Consider the following 17,417-nt stretch of genomic DNA (forward strand, 5'->3'; position numbering starts at 1 on the left):
CACCCAATTTGAACAGGGATAAACCAAGACCAGCATATAATCAAGGGGAGTTTCCCTACTAATTCAATGACGCCCTGCGGAGACCGCCAGATTTCCATTTTCACCACTGTCAACCTTACACAAACTACTGCGATGTCCTTGCAGAAGGGGTTGGTGTAGAAAACAGAAGCGGTGAGATGGGGCTGCAAGCTTGCCTTGGGACAATTCTTCAGCCTCTGGCACATTTCTGGCCAAGAGGTGGAAGGAAAAACAAAACAGAAACCCATCCACATTCCGTCTCCTTCCTCAGACAGATGTGGAGCCGGATGGCTGAAAGCTACAGCCTGGCCTGTGTGTCTCAGAACTTGTAACTACATTTGTGCAGACTCAGGAAAGCAAGCATTAGGCAATGCCATAAAGGAAGAACACGCCCTGTGTCGCTGTTTGGAAGCTGGATACCAGGGTTCCAATCCCCAAACCAACCTCCTCCACGGGTTCGACTGTTCAGAGAATCTTGGCTTCAACACAAGGGCTCAGCCTTGTGGGGAAAGAGGAGGATCTGAGCACTCTTCCGCACACAGCCTGGCGGGTGAGCATTTCCTCTGGCCTGACAAAGTGAGGGGGGATTTGGCTGGATTGGTGCTGTTCCCTGAGGTGTGTGGGCAGAACAGCTCCCGCAGTCCAGGGCAGGGACCTGGGCTGATTCATCTTCGCAACCCCCTCACTCGGGCCGCAGCCAGCAGCTTACTCAGTTCTCCATCACGGGAGCCTCACTCTCCCTCAATCTTGCTTCATGCCTCTGAATCCTGGTGTCACAGTCCTGTCTTTTAAACACCTTCAATTCCCTTCCTCCTTGTCCTCTTCTCTGGACAACTAGCCAGCCAGGCTTTTACTTGCAAAGCCCAGCTATTGGGAAAATAAATGCATCCATCTGAGCCAAAGTCGTATCCCCTGTCCCCAAACTCCTAGGCAATGGTCTTGCAGTTCTATCTTGTCTCCTCCATTCACCAAACAGCAGTTAGTATTATTATTAAGCCAATTAGCCAAGTAAGACAACCAGGACACAAACAGAGAATCTGTCATTGGTAAGTCTGAGTAACATCTTAGGGAAAATGTTGGAATCATCTATGCTATATAAGCTGGGAATAGTTGCTGCTAATTAATCCCACCAAGTCAACGTCCTTTGGACACCCTGCCCCAGTCCTGATTAAATGATCACTTCAGTTTATCAAGATTTCTTGGAGCCCTTCAAAGAATAGCAATAGAAACACTGCTTTCTCAAAATCCCTGGAGGAGGGTGACAAAATTTGGAAAAGGGAACAAGAGTGACACTCCAGGTTCCTGGTTGGATTTCTATGAATGACACGGTGGATTTCTTTATACCATCTCCTACTACTATTATTAAAATATAAAATCCATGTACTTGGGGCTGGTGCTATGGCGCAGTGGATTAAAGCCACAGCCTGCAATGCTGGTAGGTTCATGTCCTGGCTGCTCCACTTCCCATCCAGCTCTCTGCTATGGCCTGGGAAAGCAGCGGAAGATGGCCCACGTCCTTGGGCCCCTGCACCCACATGGGAGACCCAGAGGAAGCTCTTGACTCCTGGTTTTGGCCTGGCCCAGCTCCGGCTGTTGTGGCCATTTGGGGAGTGAACCAATGGGTGCAAGACCTTGCTGTCTCCCACTCTCTCTGTAACTCTGCCTTTCAAAATAAATAAATAAATCTTAAAAAGGAAAGGACTACACCAAGATTACAATACCAAGAGGTTAATTTATAAAATAATAAAATAAAGTCCATGTACTCTTTACTTTCATGAATTGGTTTTCTCTTCAATCACTCAACTGCAGAGCAGTCGCCAGGACCTGTGCTGACTTTGTCCCACGGGTCTTCTCCTTGTCCTGCTTCTGCAGATTCTGTCTGGGGACCTCAGAGACACACTGTTCTGACGTTGGAAAATGGGACAAATCACACCCTGCTCCATTCCTCTGCTGGCCTGTGAGCACCACCTTCCCCTTCTGAAACCTTTGTCAATTCCTATGCTTGGGTGAGTCCCAAAGTTCACTCCCCCTGGGTGCAGAGGGCATGGGAGGGAACCCAGAAACGGGTGAGTGGTGTGGTCCCAGCTTTGCTCGCCCCTAACTTGGGGTGAACGACCCTCAGCCACTTCAGTGCCTTCATCGCTAGCCAAGGGGACTCGTGCTACTCACAGTGTGGCCCACGCGCCAGTAGCCCAGGGATCTCCCGGAGGCGTGTTAGAGCCGGAGACCCAGGCCTCACCCCTGCCCTTGAACCAGTCTTCCTGTTGACAAGAAGCCCAAGGACACCAGATGCACATTCGGGCGAGACTGGACCAGATGGCGTTTGGGTCCCTGTGACTTGGCTTTTTATAAAATCTTATTTTTTTTTTAACGACAAGGCTGCTAATACGTATGATGCATAGCATCATGCTTCCGCACATTACACGCTCGATGTAGCTGGCCCAGGCACCCCCCGGACCCTGCGCTTTCCGCACGGCGCCTCTCCCCGGGACGGCCGGGCGCAGGACGCGGGGACAAGCACGTCCGACTCCCGACGCCCGGCGCCGCACCACCTCCGGTTCCCTCTGTGCTTCTCAGCCTCAGAGCGGCCGACAACTTCGTCCACTTCACCGGGTGCCCTAACCGCTACGAGAGGAGCAAACGCCCCGGACGCCGGGTGCAGTCGGCTCTCTGTTTTCACGGGGATGCCATTTTGTCTAGAACTTTTATTAAACATCGTTTGTTAGAAATTAGAGTCAGACTCTCGCCTTTCCGGACAAGCTTGCCAAGCTCTGGAAATACGATCAAGCTCCCGTTCCAACTCCCATCCAGGCCAAGCCTTTCCTCCCCGAGCGGCGGCTAAGGAGGGCTAGGTAAACAAAACAAAAAACACTTAGTCACGGGGCCAGACCGTGGCGACGCCACACCTTGGGACGCCGGCTGGAAACCAGCGCCAAGAAACTGTCCCCGTCGCGCCACAGAAACACCCTGCTGCCGAATCTCCGCCTGCTCCTGACGCCAACCGCGGAGGCGGGGTCAGTCGCGTGAATATGAACGGGCATATTTTCCAATTGTCCTAGTTTCTCGCCGGACCCTAAAGACCGACGCACAAATAGGGAATGTACCATTCCTTTAACTCAATCATTCTGTCCCAGTTTGGGACATTCGTGGAAACAACTAAGGAAAAATTCATAGAACAGTTTTTACAGCCATATTATAGAGGGCCGGATAGGTCAAGGTACGCAAAAAGCATTCATTCCATTCTCCCCTCTCCATTTTGGGTCTGCACTACTTGGGCTCTCTCATACGTCACTTCCGGGGGTCGAGCTCGGCATGGCGGAAGCCGCACGCGCAGGACGGAGATCGGTGTAGAAGCCGTGTTGTAATGGGTCGGAGGAGAGCGCCGGGCAGTGGGTCGCTGGGCCGGACCCTCGTCCGCCATCAGACTCAGCGGAGCCGTAGCCACCGTCACGCTGACTCCTGGGTGAGACAGACAATGTCATCCGTTCCTTTCTGTTTAGTTTCGAGAGTACGCTTTGGAAGGGTGAGGGGAAGTTTGAAAAGTAGATTCTCGGGACAAGGCCCAGGGTCCAGAGGAAGAGGTTTGAAAGGAGGGCTAGTGTAGCGACGAGGCTGCTCAGTCTGGAGCTTCTTGGCTGCCAGGATGTCTTAAAGGCGTCGGATTTTTGCTCCGGCAGCTGTAGAAGCCCTTGGACGTTTCTGAGCAGGAAAGAGCAGAGTTTGTTTTTGTAGTGATTTCTTCAAAGAACTGATTGATCTTGTGCTTGAGTGCCCCCGGAAATAGAAGATAACTCAGATCCCTGTTTCATCCTTGTCGTCCCTGGTGGCTCAGCTGTGGAAGGGGAGCCGTTCTTTTCCAAGCCGCTCTAGTACTTCCTTGGCCCAGGGGAGATCAGAGTAGGATCCTTTTAGAAAAGTGGGTGACGCGGTGTGATTGTGTCCATCGTTCTGGTCATCGGCTCTCAAATCCTGTGCGTGGGGTGAGCTCCGATGCTCCCTGGGCCACTGTCGCACCCCCTGACTGCATCATGTGAAGTGTGCAGAGTGAAAGACTTACCTTATTCATCAAAACTCACCAGGTCACAAGTGCTCTGGACAGTAGGCACTGGTAATTTGAACTGCTTTTGAAGAAGCTTGTTGTCAACATGGCCTTTAGGAAACGGGGGAGTTGAATATGCAGTCTAAAGACGTCTTCTCTTTATTCTCAGTTTTGCAGATTCTGTGGTCCAGGGCAAACTGTATAAACTTTGACTCTAACTTTTTTCCATTTCTTTTACCTCTACAGAGCATATAGCTTAGGATTATGTTTAGAAAATTTTGGGTTGTGTCTGGAAATCAATTTAGCTGTTTGCACTAGCATTTTATTAAACCTCAGTAAGGGGCAGGTGCTGTGGCTTAGCAGGTGAGGCCGCCGCCTGCTGTGCCAGCATCCCATATGGGCGCTGGTTTGAGTTCCAGCTGCTCTAGTTCCAGTCCAGCTCCCTGCTTATTTGCCTGGGAAAGCAGCAGAGGATGGCCCAGGTCCTTGGGCTCCTGCACTATATGGAAGACCCGGATGAAGCTCCTGGCTGCGGCCTGGCCAAGCACCAGCCGTGCAGCCATCTGGGAAGTGAACCAACAGACGAGAGATATCTCTCTCTCTTCTCTGTGTCTCTCCCTCTCTGTAACTCTGCCTTTCAAATAAATAAAATCTTTTAAAAAAGTTCTCATTAAAATGTTAGTTATTAGTAGTATGGATTCTGAAGGGGCTACAGTCATAGAATAAGGGTACATGGCACAGCAGAAGTCACATCTTGGGATCCTTGCATACCATGTGGGGGTGCCTGGTTTGAATCCTGGCTACTGTTCCCCTTCTGCTAATGCACAACCTGGTAGGCAGCAGATAAGGCCTCAAGTACTTGGGTCCATGTCACCCATGTGGGAGACCTGGATCGGGCCCTGAGCTCCAGACAGCCCTGGCTAATGCAAACATTTGACTTTCAAATAAAACAAAAAGAAATAAAAACCTAAAAAACATAGAATAGTTGCAAGGAAGTTTAGAATGTTTGGTTGTCAGTAGCAGGAGAGAGCAGATGTATTTATTACCTTGTATTTTGTTCGTAGTTGCACACAAGTGAACTCAATGATGGCTATGATTGGGGTCGTCTTAATCTTCAGTCGGTGACAGAACAGAGCTCCCTTGATGACTTCCTGGCAACTGCAGAGCTTGCAGGAACAGAGTTCATAGCTGGTAGGTCATCGCTGGGTGCCCTTGACACTGTTCCCTTCCGTCCTGCTGACTAGATACCAACGAGCCTCCTTGGAAGTGTGTGAGACTCTTGGTGAACTCACAAATGGGCGGTCTAACTCAAAGGCACATATCCCAGAAGCAAGAAGCAGTCTGGGGAGGTCCAGTTGAACCCAAGCTGTGAGACACAGAGTGGGTTGCATTTGTTTCAAATTCACCTCTCAACAACACTTGGAATTCAGCTTCATTGTGTCTAGTTCAAGAAACTCAGCCGACATTGTGGTGGACAGTTCTGGCATTTTCTAGAAAACTTTTTCTGATATTATTAGAAGACAGATTCGGGCCTTGTGCTGTTGGGCAGTTTCATGTGTGTTGTAAAGTGCCACTCCTCACATCATGGGGAGTTTGCTGTGCACACGATTTGTTTTAGTCTTCTCTCTTGTCTTTTTGTGTATGTTCTGAGCACTTGGAAAAGTGCCTGGCACATTTCGAAATAGCAGTATAAACTAATGTTTCTGCTCCTCATTAATATACAGATACCCATTAATCACATTGTTTAGCAGTTATTCATGCTGGCATTGCGTTGGCTACTCAGGGTACAGGGTTGAATAGGATAAATTGTATTTCTGTAACACTTTGTTATGGACGAAGTCTATAGGAGACAGTGGGCTTCTAAGAAAGGTGGCTCGTATCTGAAGGAAGGCTAAAGCCAGTTGGGGCAAGCCTGATCCCGGAGCAAAAACTTGAACACTGAGAGATGTGACAGTGAAATGATGCAGGGCCCTGTGTGGTGGCATGCAGTGTGTGCAGGCCCAAATGTGAAGCCACAGCCTCCTTTGTTCAAAACTGGTTAGAGGTTTGGCTGTGATGGTGCGGGGGCATAGGAGGTGATGTGCAGACACACCAAGGAGGCGGGCAGGGGCCAAATTCCAGAGAGCATAAAGCGTAGAGGGAGCCTTTACAGGGGTTTAACAGGTGTACCATGTTGTGGGGAGCAACTTGGACTAGACTGTTACTGGAATTAAGACTTATTCTATGCATCTGCTCTCCCGCAATATGGCGCTGGGAGAGGAGTGAACAGCTTCTACACAGCTGCCTCTTGCCAACTTGAGTGATGACCTCCAGGAGCTGATCCTGCTCCTGATTGGAGGAGAGCAGCGTACTCGGCGTGTGGGTAGCAGAGTTGGGATTGGTGGAAGAGGACTATAAAGGAGGAGAGAGACAACATGCACCGGGAACATCTATCTGAAGGAACACCCGAGCAGCCCCCGAGAGAGCCGGCCGGCGGTATGCCGCTCCCCCGCAGAAGTGGGGAAAGTGGCAGGGGGAACCGCCCTTCCACGGAGGTGGAAGGGTCGGTAGCCAACCCGGGAAGAACCAGCAGCAAACCCGGGAAGGGCCGAGCAGACAAAAGAACAGCGCAGGGTCCTGTGTCGTTCCTCCACGAAGAGGGGGAGCGACACCGTGTGATTCAGATTTCCTCTTCTGTTTGTTTTCCCGGCTTTAATGAGGTCTAATTGATAATTTAAGACTGTATGTAGTTATGGTATACAACTTTATGGTTGGTTTTAAGTATGCATTGTGAAATGATTACCACTGTCCAGCTGACGTATCCATCACCTCAGTTGTGTATGTATGTGGCCGGAGCGGGGGGTGGGGGTGAGAAACACTCAAGATTTATTTTTGTACCAAATTTTAGGCATACTGTACACTATTAATTGTAGTCCATACCATGCATTGGTTCTCCAGAACATACTTTATCTTGCCTAAGGGAAATCCTGTGCCCTTTGACCTACAATGTCCCGCCAGCCCCAGTGACCACTATGCTCTGCTTCTGTGAGCTCAGCTCTTTCAGATTTCATGCAATGTGCATGTAGCATGGTATCTTTTGCATTAAAAAAATTCCATGTGTATATATGAACAGTAAAAAGAGACTTGAAAGACTACACATTTAATTGATAACCTGAAGGGAGTGAACTAGAATTGCATGGAAATTGCAGAGAAAGAGGTTAGAGGTTGGGCAAAGAGAATGTTTACCTTCATATATTATCAGGAAGGGTTGATGTGGTATGTGATTGTATAATTAAAAGCTAATTTTTCTAAGCTAGCGTGTGGCACAGATAGTTAAGCCCTTGCCTGCAGTGCCTGCACCCATATAATTCTCAGTTTGAGTCCCAGCAGCACCACTTCCAGTCCACCTCCCTGCCAGTGTGCCTGGGAAGGCAGTGGAAGATAACTTGAGTATTTGGGTCCCCTGCCACCCATATGGGAGACTTGACGCAGTTCCAGGCTTCTGGCTTTGGCCCGGCCATTCTGGCCATTTGAAGAGTGAACCAGTGGATGGAAGATCTCTCTTGGTCACTCTGTCTGTGTCTCTGTAACTCTGCCTTACAAACAAATAAATAAATTCTTAAAAAAAAAATTTTTTAAAGGAAGGTGAACAGACTTGGTTTAAAAAAGTTAATTTTTCAGGGCCGGCGCTGTGGAATAGTGGGTAAAGCACCACCTGCAGTGCCAGCATCCCATGTGGGCACCGGTTCAAGTCCTGGCTGCCCTACTTCTGATCCAGCTCTCTGCTATGGCCTGGGAAAGCAGTGGAAAATGGCCCAAGTGCTTGAGCCCCTGTACCCACATGGGAGACCCAGAAGAAGCTCCTGGCTCCTGGCTCTGGATCGGTGCCGTTGCGGCCAATGGGGGTGTGAACCAGCGTATGGAAGACCTCTTTCTCTCTCTCCCTCTCCTCCCTCTCCCTCTCCCTCTCCCTCTCCCTCTCCCTCTCCTCCCTCTCCCTCTCCCTCTCCCTCTCCCTCTCCCTCTCCCTCTCCCTCTCCTTCTCCCTCTCCCCCTCCCCATCTATCTCTCCCCATCTATCTCTCCCCATCTATCTCTCTCTCTGCCTCTTCTTTTCTCTCTGTAACTCTGACTTTCAAATCAATCAATCAATCAATAAATCTTTTTTCAAGAAGTTAATTTTTCAGAGCATAAAACAAAAATGGAGATTAATGAGGAGATGGGATAGAATGGCATTGAAAGCAGAGTTGGGTACATGAACTCGTGCAAGAGGAGGACCTCAGCCTCCTTAGAGGCCAGAAGAGGGAAGGCTGCAGACCTGAGAGCTCTGGTTTCTCTCTTCACAAGCTCGGGGGCAGAAGGGGTGGGCAGAGGATGAGTAACGGGGCTTAAAGAAGGCGGCTACCATTTAGGGAATAGGAGAAATAAATCAAGACCATAGAAGCGTTTTGTCCTTCCAGGAACTCTTCAGGGCATAGCTGATGTTGGAGCCTGTATGTATGCAGTGACGGGTTTCTTGCATTATTGTGTGATTTCCTGCAGCAGTGAACTAAGAAAGAGAGTAGGTGGTTGGATATTTGGAGGGTGAGTGCAGTGGGGTAAGGAATTTGAGCACTTGGTTGAAGGGAAGTACCACGTAGTTTCAGCTAACTATGGAGGTAGTTACAAGGTAGATGACTGGGAGAAAGGCGAGAATCCAGGGGCTCAGCAATTTGCAGAGGTTGGACAAGGCAAAGTGGCAGTGATGAGTGGGAGATCACTGGAAGGAATCAGTGTGGAATATCAGCTGTGGGGCAGGAGGACAGTGTGTTTTGACTGTTGGTTGAGGATGACATGGATGAGAATCGTGGTGGGGTTGAGTTTATTATGCCAGATTATTGATTATGCAGACTGATGTCCCATGTGATATGGTGGTTGTCTGATGAGAATAGCAGACTGCAGTCTTTGCTTACAGTTGAGAAGTTGCTGACAATGTCTCCATGTCTTTGAAACAGAACCTTTCCTTGGCATTGCTGTGGGAAGGCTTCACTGGCTTCTCAAGTGATCTTCTCCAGTGGAGTTCCCACTGCCCATGGAGAGTTTGTGGAGGTTGTGTGCAGTGAATAGGGGAGGCCCAGAGCTGCCTGAGGGGTGGAGGCCGGGTCAGTGGTCTGGTGTGTAGGTTTGGCTTTGTAAACATTTTTGATGTAGCACTGATAGTGGGTATTCCTCCTAAACACCCTACACAAAGGTCACCGGTTCTTAGTGGATCTGTTTCTTCACTAAGTCTGCGTTTCCACCAACTTGCATTGACTTAAAATTACTTTCCCTCTAACAAAAGCACATTGATAGTCCTGAATCCTGACAGTTTCTTTCCCCACTTTGTGTTTCTGCTTCTAGAAATGTGTTCAGCCTGTGAGTTCTATAACACCTGTACTTAAAAAACAGTTGACCTTTTGAAAGCTTTAAAAGATCTTTGATAGAAATTGTTATTTGGAAATTACAGTTTACTCCAGGCTAGAAGATTAAGAAAGTTCAAAATCTGTTTTAGATTTTCATGTTTGTGGTTTCTCAAGTTTATCAAAATGACCAACCCTTGGTGTCAGTGTTGCCTCTTTAATAACAGTACTTTTCTTTCCCATGAACAGAGAAGCTTAATATCAAGTTTGTGCTCCCTGAGGCTAGAACTGGACTCCTGTCATTCGAAGAGAGCCAGAGAATTAAGAAACTCCACGAGGAAAACAGACAGTTCTTGTGTATACCGAGAAGGTGAGTTGAATAAGAACTTGGAACATCGCCAGTCCACTGAGTGTGAACTTTTTAAGCTGGTGTTCTTATTTTTCCTGTTTCCCTTTATTAGATCCAGATTCCCTGTTTTATTTTGATAAACTGTGTGTGGAATTTTTTTCCCCTTTCTGATTGTTTCAGACCAAACTGGGACAAAAACACTAGCCCAGAAGAACTCAAACAGGCAGAGAAAGACAACTTCCTAAAATGGAGGCGTCAGCTTGTCCGGTGAGTGCCTCAAAACCTTGAGCTTCCACATAGCACTGTGCTCGTGGTGCCGTCTCCCTCGGAAGTCTCGAGTCCTCACAAGTGCGTCCTGCACAGGATGAGCGCTGGCTCTGATCGGCTCCTGGCCTTTCTCCTTCCAGCCTGTTCTGCAGCCGCTGAGCGCCGCAGCTGGCCACTGCCCAGCAGCGCATTCTGTCAGGAAGCACTGTGAGAGACCTGCCACAGAAAGCTTCCAGGGCTTCCCTGACTTAGGGATGAAACTGGAATTTGGTGGAGTGTGATGCTCATAAATTTTGCTTTTGGATTGTCTCAGTTTTTAAAGGGGTATATAAAATTTGAAGTATTTGTGTACTGATTTTTTTATTGTAATGAATTGGAGCACTTATGCTCCTCGAAAGTATTACCTGGCAAAGATATAAACTTCTCATTCTAAAGCCAGGCTAGAAGAGGAACAAAAGCTGATTCTCACTCCATTTGAGCGAAATTTGGACTTTTGGCGCCAGCTCTGGAGGGTCATTGAGAGAAGGTGAGTGACTGTTTTCTTCAGTGTAATGAAGACATTGTAGTACAGTTAGATTTGATCTGTGCTCATGGGCTTAGCATCTGGTTGAGGGTGGGGGTGCAGGCTATGCAAAGAGTTATTGGGAATTAGAAACACTGAAAATCTAGTGCTATATTTTAAAATGGACTGTGTTTTATTACTAGATGAGGGCGTTGATAAGTGTGTGTAGATGAATTCTAAAGCACCTGTAGTTACCCCACAAATGTATATTGAGTTCCTCCTGGTAATATGAAAAATATGGGCATGAGAAAGGGTAGGTTCATGCTTACAAAGAACATATGTGCTATGGGGGAAGCAAATGTGAAAGTGCATCTCAGACTTTTATGGAGTTCAGCTGGGCCAGGCAGCAGGGGCACAGGCAGAGGAAATGCAACAGAACGCTGGTGCTTCTGATCCAGCTACCTGCTAATGTCCCTGGGAAGACAGTGTATGATGGCCCAAATACTTGGAAGACCTAGATGGAGTAAGTTCCAGGCACTTGGCTTCTGCCTGACCCAGCCCTGGCCATTGCAGCCATTTGGGGAATGAACCAGTGGGTGGAAGATCTTCTGTCATTCTGCCTTTCAAATAATTAAAAAAAAAAAAAATGCAGTCCTTGAACTCAGAGAACTCAATATCTAGTAAAATACAAGAAGAGCGTGCTTCTGTATATTACAGGTAGAAAGGCAGCAAGGCTTGTCATTAACAGATTCATAAGAACTGGAGGAAATCGAGGCATGAATTTTGTTTTTAAGATTTATTTGAAAGGCAGAAAGAGAATGAGAACAAGTGAGCAGGGGAGGGGACACAGAGAGAGAAATGTTTCATCCATTGGTTCACTACCTAAATGACCATAATAGCTGGAGCTGGGCCAGCCAGGAGCCAGGAATTTAATCTGGGTCTCCCAAGCGGGTGGCAGGGACAAAGTAAGTACTTGAGCCATCTTCTGCTGTCTTCCCAGGCACATTAACAGGATACTGGATTACAAACAGAGCAGCTGGGACTGGAACCAGTGCTCTGACATGAGCGTGGGCGTTGTAAGCATCGGCTTAACCCACTGTGTCACAACACCAGCCCCTAGGGGTGATTTTTTTTTTAATTGAGCTTTGAAAAGAATGATTTTGACGCACTGAGAATGGGAGATTTTCGTTCTTTCCCACATCATACTAGGGACAGTTACTGATAGAAGTTAATAGATCAAATTTCTCTCTTAATTTTGCCTCTCTATGTATAGTAAAAAGGTTTTTATTTTCGTCAAAGAGTATTTGAATTATTTTCATAGACTGCATAAATGGACTTTATATTTTAAATAATTTTTAAACCTCATTTTTTTTAAGATTTGTTTATTTTATTTGAAAGGCAGAGTTAGAACAGAGAGAGGGAGACGAAGAGATCTTCTGTTCGTTGGTTCACTCCCCAGATGGACATAGCTGCCAGGAGGAGTTGGGCTGGTTGGAAGCCAAGAACCAGGAGCTTCCTCCAGGTCTCCCACGTGGATGGCAGGGTCCCAGATGTTTGGGCCTACCTCCACTGCTTTCGCAGGCACATTAGCAGGGAGCTAGATCAGAAGTGGAGCAGCCAGGACTTGAACTGGCATCTATATGGGATGCTAGCACTGCAGGTTGCAGCTTTTACCCTCTATGCCATATCACCGGCCCCTAAATAATTTTTTTAAAGAAAGAATCAAACTGAATTTCTTTTTATAAATCTGTAAAATGTACCTTGTAAGAACACTAACTAGAAAGCCAGGATGCTTTAATTGAAATTCTTGGGAAAGATTATTACCACATTTAACATTGTTACTAAGAAAATGGGATTTGAATTTAACTTGTAAAAATCATATTTCTTTTAAGGGTGATAAAAATGTTCTGGAATCGGATAGTGCACAACTTTGTGAATATACTAAAAACTACTGAACAGTACAATCTAAAAAGGGTAAATTTTAATATGTGAATTATATGTCAGTTTTTTCCCAGAGTCACTTAGCCTGCTCTTCAGGGGCAGAGAGGGCTGTTGGCTGGTGCAGGCAGATCAGAGCAGCTCTGACCTAGCCTGATCTCAGACTCCAGGCAAACCCCTTTTCTTGCGTTGGGCTTGAGGGAAGCTGGGGGAGACCCAGTGTCATTGTCCTGGGGAACTCGTGTGGAGCAGATGGCCTCTTCTCCCTCAGTGCCTCCACAGCAGTGCAGGGGCTGTGCTGCTGGGAGAGCCTGTGTTCTTATTTCCAGAGAGAACTGGTACAGGCCCTGAGACACTGCCACACTGACCTGGAGCTGGGCCCCCGCGCCATGCACTGACAGTTTTTTGTTAGATATTCTTTGCTCTGTGTTCTTTTGTATATTTATTCTGGTTTCTGACTCAAGTGAGAAACCTTCCTCAGCTGTCTAGTGATGTTTGTCTTCTATTCATTTTTAAGAAAGCTTTACAAAGTTGATTGACACGCCTACCTATTTAGGTGGAGTTTGCCAACTGGTGAGCCTCCCCGTAAGGTGCCTGGGCTGGGAGCAGTTTTCCTTGGAATGCCCCGAGATGTTAATATCTGTAGGTCTTTGTTTTAGGGCCAGTTTCTTCAGGAGAATTATTTTGCTGGACATAGGGTTAAATGGGGATATGATGAGCAAGGAGGCTAGGCGTCTTCCCAGTTCAGGATGTAGGCTTGGGTTTAATCTTCCTTTTCTCAGTATCCCACCTTCTCCTGCGCCGGAGATGCCGGTTCTGGAGCGTCTCGAGTCCCTTTGCTGCTGCTGCTGTGGGCAGGGGGGCTGAGAGGTGCCTTGCAGGTGGGCAGCTGAATGGGAGGAGGCCATCCTAAGAGCCCTGGGCCTCTCCCTTGCCTTGAGAAGGAGAGAAGATACTTCTAACCCTAAGCCTCCTTGGGGCTCTGGGGCTGCAGAAACAGGCTGGTTTCTTACTGGTTTCACATTTCTCAGTTGCTACTGTTCTTTTTTGTTGTTGGTGTTCTAATAGATTGCAGCTTTTACATTGGTTTTTGTAGTTTTTAAAGGGAACCATAAGTATTTAGGCTTCCGTGTTGAACAGGAAGGTTCATTACACACTTTTTTTATGCCCCTAAATTAACAGCTGCTTCCCCCAGAGAGAACTTCACTTAGATTACAATATTATGTATTGTTTCTTGTTATTTTTTTAGAGTGAGAATGTGTTTCTCACTCAAGGACATAGTTTGTATTACATGAAAATAGATCTGAGTTACACAGAAATATTATTAATAAAGCGACTACTACCACATCTTTGAGCGGAAATATTTATTGATGTCTTGCCTACAGCAGATGTCTCCTGTTTGGTAACAGGCTGGCTAAGCCATCTGCCTCTTTGATTTCAGTGGGAGTTATCAGAAGAGGTTTGCTGTCTAACATATTATTGAAACACAGCAAACTGCTGAGGCCGTGTGGGCAGGAAATGCCTGTTCTTTTTGGTGTGTCTGAGGTGTCTGTTTCAGTTTATTAGGTCTTGTCCAAGTTTTGCAGTCAGTCAGCTTGATTCAGTCTGAAAGAGAGATTATAAGGAAATGCTGCTAGGACCAGCTTAATTAGAGAACTTAAAATGATTTATCAAAAATTAGCAAGTCTTTGTGTTCCTTTGAATCACAAAATTATGCTGAGATTTTAACTATTCTGAAAGAAAATGCACTTTTAATTGTCAATACTGCTGCCCTAAATGGTAACCTTGATTCCTTCTTATTCAGGTTAGCTTAGAAAAGGCTGGCTGACCAGACAAGGGTTGGGGGGGGGGGGTGCTGCTGCCCTGTGGCGGCTGGGCTGGGCTGGGCTGGGCTGGGCTGCGCTGCTGTAGTCCCCAGCACATTTGTGAGGGATCCGAGGGGCTTGCTCTCCGCTGCAGAAGGTCTTCTTCCACGTGATGGAAGAAGCTGGCTTCCACATTCCTGCTTCAGAGTGGCAGCTCTAGTTGATATTTTGCCGTTTTGGATTTTTGCCATTTAAACACATTCTTAGAATCAGTGGATGATGGTTTGCTAGGTATAAGCTTTCTTCTTTGTCGTTCTCAATTTAAATAAAATACTGGCTTCTCGTGGCAGCTGTCAGCAAATGACTCATTAGTTGTTGTTGTTGTGTGTTTTTTTTTTTTTTTTTTGAAGCCTTAGCATGAATGCAGATTAGGAAGTAAATATTTGGTAGACTTCACTTTGGCCTGAAGTTTTTGGAAAACTTATCTGCCCAGGGGAGCTTAATAGAGTTAGAGTGGCAGTTTCAGCAGTGAGGTGTCATCTGAGCCCCTCCGGGCGAAATCAGAGTAGGCTTGACCTGCTGCCTGGCTCCCTGTTCCTGCTCCGTTGCTGACTAGCTCGTGACCTTGCTTGACTGATCTCAGCCTCAGTTTTCTCATGTATAAGCTAGGGATCATCGTGCCTTGAAACGTGAATGCATGTCAAGTGCTTGCTGTATGGAAAGTGCTTGCTGCTGCTGTTATTACATGGCCAGTGATCCCTCTTACTTCCCAGCAATTGGAATATCTGACATTTGTTTTTCAGTGATATCGTGGTGCAGATAGTAGATGCCCGAAACCCCCTCCTGTTTCGATGTGAGGATCTGGTGAGTAACGTTTGGCAACATTCAGGCTCTGGTACCCTGCACAGGATAGCACAACATCAGTCAGAACAGGGACTGTCGGCAGGCATTCTGTACCTGCCAGCTTTGTTAAATTAGGCCTCCTCTTCCTCCCAAGGTCAGGAGCTTGCATAATGCCACTGTTTAGACAGATGTTTTATCACACAATAGCTTCCATCTGCAGGAAGATGCAAACAGTTCCATGGGCTTTTTAGCTTTTAGTTCAGAAGCCACTTTGTGACTACATATTTGCCAGTTTTGTTTTTTTTTCAAGAGCATCTGTTGATTTTAGCATTTTGCTGGTCACTCCGCTTTTTAATCCACACCATTAAGTTCTCTCACACCGTAGTTACTGCTCCCTGTGGTATCTTACAAGCAAAGTTTATACAGCACCACTGGAGGGTAGTAAGTAGGGTGTGAGGATCGCATGAAACAATGCAGGGCAGCCTTGAATTAACACAGTGCTGTGCTCATGTGAGGGATGCCTGTTCCTCCGTGAGGACCCTGGTAGGAAGAGAACAGATTATTCTTAAATGCACTAGTGAATAACAAAAATCTTACTTGTCAACCTTCTTTTTGTACCTTGCTGAGGAGATTAGTAGGATATGTTGTGATTAAAGAGTCTTTAAATTAAGGAATGATTTGGGACTGGAGGCAGAAAGACGCGTGTTGTATCTTTGGTGTGATTAGCCTCGTTTTGTGTTTGTTTGAAGAAGCCTTTCTAACATCCTTGTCTTGCTTAGGAATGCTACGTGAAAGAAGTAGATGCCAGTAAGGAGAACGTCATTCTCATAAACAAGGCAGACCTGTTGACTGCTGAGCAGCGCAGTGCCTGGGCCTCATACTTTGAAAAGGAAGATGTGCAGGTTATCTTCTGGTCGGCTTTGGCTGAAACCACTCAGCTGAACGGTGACTCTAAGGTGACCTGGGGGATATTCTGGGGATGAGTTTTGGGGAGGAGAATTTTGATTTCTGAGTTGTGCTTTATTGTGCTTCAGTTTTTCTTATTGGGGATTTTGTGGGAATTAGTTTTGTTCTGTTTTCCCCTAGATGCCATGATGGAAAGATGACCTATAGAAAACCTGAATCACAGGTTGTTTTCTCCATGGTTGTCAAATAGTCTGGCATATCATCAGTGGTCTCTCTCTTTTTTTTTTTTTTTTTTTTTTTTTTTTTTTTTAAGATTTATTCCATTTATCTGAAAGAGCTACAGAGAGAGAGGTCTTCCATCCCCTGATTCACTCCCCAGATGGCTACAACGGTGGAGCTGCGCCAATCTGAAGCCAGGAACCAGGAGCTTCTTCTGGCTCTCCCACGTGGGTGCAGGGGCCCAAGGACTTGGGCCATCTTCTACTGCTTTCCCAGGCCATAGCAGGGAGCTGGATCGGAGGAGGAGCAGCCAGGACTAGAATTGGTGCCCACATGGGATGCCGGCCCCTCAAGGCAGGGCTTTAACCCACTGTGCTGCAGCGCCGGCCCCCTCTTTTCTTTTTTTTTTTTTAATTTTAGGCAGGAAGCTGTGTTGGAAGTTTCATAATGACCTTGTAATTACCTTAAGAGAAGTCAGAACGAAAGGGTACAACTGAAGGATAGAGGAACATCTCAGGACTAGATCAGAATCTGTTTTGACTTTGTTTTGAAAACAAAGAAATGAATAACCCTAAATTAAGATACTGTGTCATTTCTTTTATCTTTTAATCCAGACTTTACAAAAACAGTTTTAGCTTTATTTTATTCTCTATTTAAATAATAACTAAGTATGAAAAGAAATTAGTAATAGAATCTTAGACTTGGAAGAGATTTAGACAAAGGACCTTTTTCCCTTTCTCCTTTTCTCGTCTCTACCAAAAATCTGTTGACTATTTAGTGTGTGTTGAGCTAGGTTTCATGAGTAAAATACCCTTTGCCTAGTGATTTCTAACCTCTAACTCTGGAATTCCTTCCTCTGATTCCCTGTTAGGCAGTCAACCCTCGGTCACTACTTTAAATGGCAGGGCTCTGGAGAGCAGATAATTTATTTTGTGTCACTAGTACAGCTAAAACTGGCAGCACTTAATGGAATCTGTTCCAGGTGTTGGTTGCCTGGGACATATTCCAGGGAACTCATATTTTGTGATCAAGATACTCCTGTCAATTTAGAGTTTTTGTTAACTTGTTCCCTTTTCAGGAGTTGTGTTATGTTGTCCAGTCGTTGATCCTCTGAACAACAAAGTCCTTCAAAAATATTTTTTAAAGACTTATTAGCGGCCAGCGCCGCGGCTCA

General features: G+C 46.5%; 1 protein-coding gene across 4 annotated transcripts in view; it reads left to right on the forward strand.

Annotated features, from left to right (window-relative positions):
- The first annotated feature begins 1,890 nt into the window (after positions 1–1,890).
- LSG1 (large 60S subunit nuclear export GTPase 1) overlaps positions 1,891–17,417 on the forward strand; it is a 43,279-nt gene continuing 27,752 nt past the window's right edge. For 2 of the 4 annotated variants that reach the window (XR_001794699.4, XM_008266690.5), the window contains exons 1-7: positions 3,293–3,481; positions 5,122–5,248; positions 9,664–9,784; positions 9,944–10,030; positions 10,470–10,556; positions 15,079–15,139; positions 15,898–16,074. Coding sequence is in view for 2 of the 4 variants with exons in the window: in XM_008266690.5 (XP_008264912.3) it covers positions 3,383–3,481; positions 5,122–5,248; positions 9,664–9,784; positions 9,944–10,030; positions 10,470–10,556; positions 15,079–15,139; positions 15,898–16,074 (759 nt within the window). In the remaining 2 variants the exon portion in view is untranslated. Of the gene's footprint in view, positions 3,482–5,121; positions 5,249–9,663; positions 9,785–9,943; positions 10,031–10,469; positions 10,557–15,078; positions 15,140–15,897; positions 16,075–17,417 lie in introns of all 4 variants that reach the window. The other 2 variants (XM_002716520.6, XR_011387986.2) reach the window with 2 other exon arrangements.

The sequence above is a fragment of the Oryctolagus cuniculus genome, chromosome 4, assembly GCF_051225735.1.
Source record: "Oryctolagus cuniculus isolate XC-2025 breed Fujian yellow rabbit chromosome 4, ASM5122573v1, whole genome shotgun sequence".
Taxonomy (NCBI): Eukaryota; Metazoa; Chordata; class Mammalia; order Lagomorpha; family Leporidae; genus Oryctolagus; species Oryctolagus cuniculus.